Consider the following 8,334-nt stretch of genomic DNA (forward strand, 5'->3'; position numbering starts at 1 on the left):
CCCAAAGTCAGATTTGGTTTGGGCTAAAATTAAGCCAAACAAATGAATTGGAGAGCCAGGCGGTGGCACCGCCTGGCTGGGCGGTGAAACCGCCCAGCACCCGAGTACTGGGCGGTGACACCTCCTTGGCTGGGCGGTTGCACCGCCTGGCTGGGCGGTGGAACCGCCAGCACCAGGAACCCTAAGAGAATTCAAATTTTGGAGCCCAAAATTTGAATCCTCTTGAGGCCTATAAATACCCCTCAAATCTCAGCTGAGGTTACAACTTTTGAGAAGCATTTTGATTGAGAGAAAAGTCTTAGAAAGTCTTAGCAAGTCTTGTTTTCAATTTGCTAGAGAGTTCTCCTCCTTCTTTCTTATTGAAAATTTGTAAGAGGTTGAGCTGCTTGTAAAAGGTTGTAAGAGGGGTGTTTACCCTTCCATTTCAAGAGACTTGCTAGTGGAAGGTGGGAGCCTCATCGAAGAGGGGCCTCGCAAGTGGAGTAGGTCATTTGACCGAACCACTCTAAAAATCGGCGTAATCTCTGGTTTGCTTTTTATTATTGTCATTTACATTACTGCAAATCTTCTTACTGCTTTAGTTCCTTATTACTCTTGCTGCACAACTTTAAGAATACACCTTCAAGTTAAATTTCTCAAGTTTCGTTCTTAACGTACGAAAGATCTTGTTAAAATCGAAGTTTTAATCCGCTGCACTAATTCACCCCCCCTCTTAGTGCCGCTCCGATCCTAACAATTAACTATAGCGTCTCAGTACTTTCAAAATTATATTAAGATCCCTATACTTATAAATATGAAAATTTTAATCTTGTTTCTTTTCATGTCATCTATGATGAAAATATCGTTGGGCATTTCGCCGGCACGTATTGACTTTATCTTATTTCGATTTCCTATTGAGCACATATGGTATTTTCATCAGTAAAATCGATGATATGATAAAAAATAAGATTAAATATTTTACTTTAAGTATAATAATCTTAATATAATTTTTAAAAATATAAATAAATAAAATACTAAAAATAACTATATATATATATATATATATATATATATATATATATATATATATATATATATATATATATATATATATAATTAGCTCATTCTCCACTCATACAACCAGCAAGCGTCGGCTTCCTACCATACGATGCACGTGCATCCACTAATACCATAGTGTGGCTGCTGAATGATGATGCAAGTGACTTCCCATTCTTCACGCACTAATCTCGTAATATTATTATATATTTTTCCGATATCAACGCATGTCGTCCAAGACTTTGCCGGCCGAATCTAACATGTAATCCTTATCCTGCCATGTGTTGCCATGTTAAATTGACTCGAACAATAAAGTCTTTTATTGAATTGTTACCTCAATCGACGTGACTTGTAGTTGTACCAGCCATTCAAACCATTTATTATAGTGTATTTGCACAAGACAATAAATTGATCCAACTATAATTGGTGTTGTCAGTCAATTAATCTAGAAGTTTAATTTTGACCTGTTCGACTGAGACCGGAGGTTGCAGAGTCATCATATTCAACCTGTAATGATTGAGAAATATTTCCTCATTGTAAACAATATATTGATATTATTTTTTGGCATATAACTCTGTTCTTACGTAAAGTCTTTCACTTGGTTACCGCGATGAAGTCAATTCAGAAATTGTCAGCGGTAAAAAAGTCAATCCAGGAAAGGTTGCAGGCCGGCAAATCTTTTCCGTCGGCCGGATCGCCGGTTATCTAGAATATTTACATAAGAAATACTTTTATATTCCTTGAAATTATGGTGGATCAACAGTGGGTCCCACATTTTAGTCAACCAATCACAGGGGAAAGGTTGGTATTGCTCCGTCAAATCCGGTAACGGTGTCGTGCGTTTGATGATTACTGTGTTGATGCCACCAGGAAATTTGTCAACGCCAACAAAGTTGACTTTGAAGCTGCCTATCCACCGTCAACATGTGTATATTTAGTGGCTTCCCATGGTGCTCTTCTCCCAAGTAGAAACCATGGCGTGGAGAGAACACATTGCCTTCCTCCTCCTCATCACCCTCTTCTTCCCTTCCATCTTCTCTTTGTCAAATTGTGCTGTTGCAGCAAGGCGAACGCTCATGGGGCAACCTGCGGTCAAAGCAGGCTATTGGCCGACATGGACGTTCTCTTATTCTCCACCCTCCTCCGTTCAGTTCTCCTACTTCACCCACGTCTTCTACGCCTTCGTCCAGGTCGATTCCGCCACCTTCGGGCTCGCCATCGCCGCCGACGACGACCGCATGCTCAGGAACTTCACCGCCGCCATCCACGCTCACCCACCCGTCAAAAGCCTGCTCTCGATAGGCGGCGGCGACAGCAATTCCGCCTTCGCGGCGCTAGCCGCCGATCCCGCCTCCCGCTCCGCCTTCATCAACTCCACCATCACCGTCGCCCGCGAGTATGGCCTCGACGGCCTCGACCTCGACTGGGAGTTCCCAAAGGACGCCAAGGAGATGGACGACTTCAGCGCGCTCCTCCTCGAGTGGCAAGCCGCGGTGGTGTCCGAGGCTGCGGCCACCGGCCGCCCGCGCCTCCTCCTCACGGCGGCCGTCTACTTCGCGCCGCGCTTCTTCCTCAGCGACGACCAGAGGTCGTACCCGATCGAGCAAATGGCCACGGCGCTCGACTGGATCAACGCGATGTGCTACGACTTTCACGGCTCCTGGGACACGACGGCCACCGGCGAGCACGCGGCGCTGTACGACCCGAACAGCAACATAAGCACGAGCTACGGGCTGGAGTCGTGGGTGGCCGCCGGAATGCCGAAGAAGAAGGTGGCGATGGGCATGCCGCTCTACGGGAAGTCGTGGAAGCTCAAGGACCCGAGCCAGAACGGCATCGGCGCGCCGGCGGTGGGAGTCGGCCCCGGGGAAAACGGGGTGCTCGTGTACTCCGCGGTGGTGGCGTTCAACAAGAACACAAGCGCGACGGTGGTGCACGACGAAGTGACGACGGCGGCTTACTCCTACGCCGGGACGAGCTGGATCGGCTACGACGATCCGTGGTCGGTGACGAGGAAGATAAACTATGCCCAGCGGCTCGGCATCGGCGGCTACTTCTTTTGGGCAATCGGATACGACAAAGATTGGAGTGTCTCCAGAACAGGTAAACAAATCCATATAAATAAATATTTTTCACCCCTTTTTAAACAAAGAAATTATATTTTATAACATAAAAGGTCGATTTTTCGAGAAAAATCCTCACTTTTTTTTTTTGCCTTACAATGTTTTTTTATGCCTCTATCAAAACACTATAAATCTATCAAAAAATATTATAATTTATGTAAATTGACTGAAACATAATAGAAATATTTTACATGTAAAAATAGGATTTCAAATAATATTTTTTTATTGATTTAGTAATAAAAATAATAAAATAGAGAGACATCTATGTTAGTTATAATATTTTTAAATAAAGTTATACCATGTTTGGTGTCTCCATCAAAATATTATAAACATTAAGATTTTAAATACATATTCTTACTGGTTTAATATCAATTATAATATTTTTGAATACGCTTATAATGCTTTTCAAAACATTGTAATTGAGAATTTGCATCGATTCATAGCAAAGTTATAAAGTTAGTCATAACCATCCATCAAATCAAAATAGCAAAATATATAAATGATTTGAATTAAAATATATTTTTGTGTAAGATTAATAAGTTTACTAGTTAATACATATTAAGGCTGTGTTGGGTCTTCATGTATAAATAGCAAGTTAGGGTATCAAGTAGTATGAAGTAAACATAAGAAACCACATTTCAATATACAATTCAAGCATACTGATTAGAGTTGATTTGGCCTTTTTATTTGGCAGCTTGGCGTGCATGGAAAAATAAGTGAGCAATGGATTGCTCGTCTTCACTTGTTGCAAATGGATACCTCCTTTCATGTACTCTTACAATAATAAGATCCTTCAATTATCGCATTTATAATAGAATATTGTAATAAGAGGATCCAATTTGTATTTATGTTTGTTATATCTCGTGAAGGACTGTAGTTGCTATAGCATAATATTATGATATAACATAATATTTTTCCAGCTTGTGGTTAATAGTTGGAAAAATACACGCATAATTTATGGAATTTCTTTTCATTTGCTATTTGGTAATTTATTTAGGTATCGAATATTATTATAATAAAACTATATAAATAATAAATTTGTATTCTTTTCAGAAGAAATTATATATATAAGTAAAAAATAGAACATCCGCATTGATATAGAATAAAATAGCAAATCAATGATTTCCTCTTTTATAGTATCTATAAATTCATTATCATATACTATCTTAAATATAATATCTTTTAATATTTTAATCCTCAAACGAATAAGGTTTTCATATTATATAATGTTATATTTATTGAATTTATTTTTTTCTTTCAAAACCTTGCTTCTTCAATAACGAGAGCTAACATTACAACCATATCAATCAGTTGGTTCATTCTCACTCTCCTCCGTCGAGTCACTTAATGGTAATATTACTATAGATTTTATACAATATCGATAAATACATGATTCTCCAACATATTTATCTTTTACTAGTCTATATATTTCTTTTACAATCAATAAATTATTATAATTTATATGTCGATCCTCTATTATTCATTGGTCTATATTAAAACGTATTCTTTAATATCTTTAAGAAACATTTATTTGACTTCTTCTTTCAAAATACTTAACCTTTCATTTTCATAACTTTATTGATGTTGATTGGACAAACAATACTAATGACAAAACTTTCACATCAACCTATATTGTCATTTTTGGACCAAACCTTATTAATTGAAATTTCAAAAAATAAAATACTATTGTAAAATCTATCACCAAAGCTAAGTATCATGTTATTACTATCTCAATTTGCTCCCTCAACTTATTCTAGGAATTTAGTGTCAACTCTCAATCAACTCCAATAATATATTATGAAAACATTGATGCAACCAATCTATATTCTAATTCTTCTAAAAAACATATTGTCACTTTTACTTTATTAAAGAATAAATTATTTGACCTCAACTACATGACTATTACAAAATTATTATTCGAAAGACATTCATTCGACAGAGAATCACTGACTAAAGAAAATCAAAGATCACTGATAGAAATAAATAAGGATATAAAAAAATAATAAATAATGATATTCTCTACATATCATGATATCTAATAAATTCATAATTTGGGAATGAATTTCTTTGATTCATGCACCGTGAATCCATCCTTTTGTATAAATATTTATTTCTACTACAATACAATTCAACAAGCATTAACCTAAACTCTCAGGTTTAACAAATCAGATATGTATGTAAAAGAACTAAACTAATGTATCTCATTTGTATGTAATTTAAATATGAGTAATATTTATACTATTTAGCTTTCTCATTGTTTGTGTATTATCGTAGATGGGCATTCCAAGTGCGAAAGGTGTAGAGACACATCTTGTAAGTGCCTAACCCACTATTTCGCCCACATGAAGTCTCGTGCCAATTATGATATGCACAAAATGATAAGAAAAACATAGGCAATGACTCACGGTAACAATCATTACATGATATGATATGTGAAAATTAAGAATGAATATATATATATATATTCAATTACAGCCATATTGTATACACATTTTAGACAAAGTTTAGATTCCTTCATACGAATGTAAAAAAGAATTTGCGCTATTAGAAGACTAATTGTTATTTCATTTTGTAGTGAGATTATCTCACTACATAAACTGAAGCTTTTCTATATCTTAGTCTTCTCTATAAGTCTGTTAATGCTGAGATTATCTCCAACTTATTAAGACTACAATAAGAGCAAACATGGCAGGAATGGAAGACTAAACTGGGAGAGTGCTGCCGTTGCTGCCCGCCTGCACCTGCTGCTCTTCCTCCTCTTCCTTCTCGCCGGACATCTCCTCCAGTGACTTGCCTTTAGACTCCGGCACCAGGAAGGTGAACAAGCAGCCCAAGATGTTGCATCCGGCGAGCATGAACAGCGAGTTCCTCACTCCGATGCCGGTCGAGTAGCCAGCGTCCACCTTTGCCGGGTCCTGGCTTTGCGCCAGGTAGAGGAACCCGAAAGAGCCGACGATCGCCCCCAGTTTGCCTGACGCCGCCGAGATGCCGTGGCAGGTGGACCGCACTCGCGCGGGGAAGATCTCCGCCGGCACAATGAAGGTGGTGCTGTTGGGCCCGAAGTTGGCGAAGAAGAAGGTGAAGCCGTACATGACGATGAAGCCGATCTGGTTGCCGGGGGTGGTCCAGTGGTGGTAGGGGATGGCGAGGCCGAGCATGAAGACGGTCATCATGAAGAAGCCGAGGAGCTGGATAGTGAAGCGGCCGAGGACGTCGATGAAGGCCACCGTGAACCAGTAGCCCGGCACGGTGCCGCAGAGGGCGATCAGCGTCTGCGCCCGGGCGATGCGGTAGAGCTCCTCGAGCGCGTTCATGGTGGTGTTCTTCGGAATCCAGCCGATCGCGCTGAAGATGTCCTTCTGGAACAGGTTCTGGCTGTAGTACGCGATGTCGAGGAGGAACCAGGTGGTGGTAGTGCCTAGCAGGTGGGCGCCGTGGCGGCGGAGGAAGGCCTTGGAGAAGAGCCCGTAGTTGTTGGATTGGGCGGTGGTGATCTGCTGCACCTTCGCCGCCTCATCCTCCAGCTCTACCTGGAGGACCTTCGACATGTCCGCCGCTGCTTGCTTCGCGTCCCTGGCCACGAGCGCGGTGTAGCGGGCGGTCTCCGGCATCTTCAACCGGGAGTACAAAGTCATCACCGCCGGCACGGCTCCGAACATGAGAATGATGCGCCACACGTAGTCGGCCTGAGGCACCGTGGATCCGATCGGGTCGACGGCGTACGCAGGCGCCGGGAACCGGTTCTTGAAGATGCCGGAGACGACGATGGTGACCATTCCGCCTGCAAGAATGCCGAAGCCCTGCATCGCAAAAACGGCCGCGATGAACGCGCCGCGGGTCCTCTTGTTGGAGTACTCGGACATGATGGTGGCGGAGAGGGGGTAGTCGCCGCCGATGCCGAAGCCGAGCCAGAATCGGAAGAAGCAGAGGGTGGACATGACGCCCTTGGAGGTGTGGCCAAGGGAGAGGCCGGAGGCGACGGAGGAGATGATCATGAGCAGGAGCGTCATGCCGTAGACTCGCTTGCGGCCGAGCTTGTCGCCGAGCCAGCCGAAGAAGAGCTGGCCGGAGAGGGTGCCGACGAAGGCGACGCCGTTGACGGCAGAGGAGACGTTAGGAGGGAGTGTCCCCGGGGTGGGGGAGCCATCGACGTGGTAGTAGACGCGGCCTAGAAGCTTGGTGACGAGAGAGATGGAGAAGAGGTCGTAGGCGTCGGTGAAGAAGCCCATGCCGGCGATGATGATGGCCGTGAAATGGTACCATTGCGTCTTGGCGACGTCGAGGGCGTTCAGGACCTGCAATTGCTCCCCGGCCATGACGAAGAGATCAAACACCCACCGAGAAAGAAGAAGAGGAATGAGGATCAGGGAGAAGGAGACGGAGGAATGGAACACCCGCCGAGAGAGAAGGAGAGGAATGAGGATTAGGGAGAAGGAGACGGAGGAGTAATTTAACGTGGCAGTAGAACAGAATATTCTGTTCGTATGCATGGGATTCTGCTACTGTGTCACAACTATTGTCAGATTTGTTACCCGAAGATTTGGAGTGAGAGTTGGGATCAGCAGTGGGTTTGTTAACTTCTGGCATGAAAATTGTATCAAATATTATGTGACAAATTTATCTTTATAATATTTTTATTATTTATTTTATTTGAATAAATAAATAAATAAAATGAATGTATATAACCTTATAAAAAATTTCGGATGCCTCAGATATATAATAAATAAAAATGTAATCATATAATTGAATGCAATGTTGATCGTGTGTGTCATGGCACGTAACTTACATCATTTAGTAGGTCAATACATTCGAAAAGTCAAACCCTATTGGAACTACGGTTGTCACGAGACAGGTGCGCATAAGTTAGTATTTATTTATCAGTCAGTTATGCACTCGAGCCACGTAAGTTTTGTGATGGGTGCAAGTATATTGTCTTGATTAGAGTCATACGTCATGTGTCATACCTATTCTGGATGATACACCAACAATGGCATCACTAATAAGTTACTAGTTCACATCATGGATAGCGACGCCAAATGCTCCAATGGCATCATTTATTCCACGTATGATTTGCATGTTATTGTGTGACGTCGAATAATGTTACTCATGCATTTAGTCACACGAGACATACTCATGTGCCTTGCGTGAGCCTGCAATCAGGTCTGTGCTTGCGTTG

At 42.0% G+C, this 8,334-nt stretch overlaps 2 protein-coding genes across 2 annotated transcripts; one reads left to right on the forward strand and one right to left on the reverse strand.

Annotated features, from left to right (window-relative positions):
* Window positions 1-1,993: 1,993 nt before the first annotated feature.
* On the forward strand, window positions 1,994-4,121 carry LOC135615622 (nod factor hydrolase protein 1-like). Its single transcript, XM_065114403.1, has 2 exons — window positions 1,994-3,138; window positions 3,853-4,121. Exons 1-2 carry the CDS (start codon window positions 2,010-2,012, stop codon window positions 3,876-3,878), a joined length of 1,155 nt encoding a protein of 384 aa, XP_064970475.1. The 5' UTR covers window positions 1,994-2,009; the 3' UTR covers window positions 3,879-4,121.
* A 1,588-nt stretch (window positions 4,122-5,709) lies between these two features.
* LOC103989477 (inorganic phosphate transporter 1-4-like) lies at window positions 5,710-7,562 on the reverse strand. Its single transcript, XM_009408322.3, has one exon. It carries the CDS (start codon window positions 7,472-7,474, stop codon window positions 5,861-5,863), a length of 1,614 nt encoding a protein of 537 aa, XP_009406597.2. The 5' UTR covers window positions 7,475-7,562; the 3' UTR covers window positions 5,710-5,860.
* Between the last annotated feature and the right edge of the window lie 772 nt (window positions 7,563-8,334).

Source organism: Musa acuminata, chromosome BXJ2-6 (assembly GCF_036884655.1).
Source record: "Musa acuminata AAA Group cultivar baxijiao chromosome BXJ2-6, Cavendish_Baxijiao_AAA, whole genome shotgun sequence".
Taxonomy (NCBI): domain Eukaryota; kingdom Viridiplantae; phylum Streptophyta; class Magnoliopsida; order Zingiberales; family Musaceae; genus Musa; species Musa acuminata.

Coding starts and splice junctions, on each gene's coding strand:
- LOC135615622 (XM_065114403.1), top strand. CDS start 2,010: ATGGCGTGGAGAGAACACATTGCCTTCCTCCTCCTCATCACCCTCTTC. Junction 3,139..3,852: donor TTGGAGTGTCTCCAGAACAG/GTAAACAAATCC, acceptor TTTATTTGGCAG/CTTGGCGTGCATGGAAAAAT.
- LOC103989477 (XM_009408322.3), bottom strand. CDS start 7,474: ATGGCCGGGGAGCAATTGCAGGTCCTGAACGCCCTCGACGTCGCCAAG.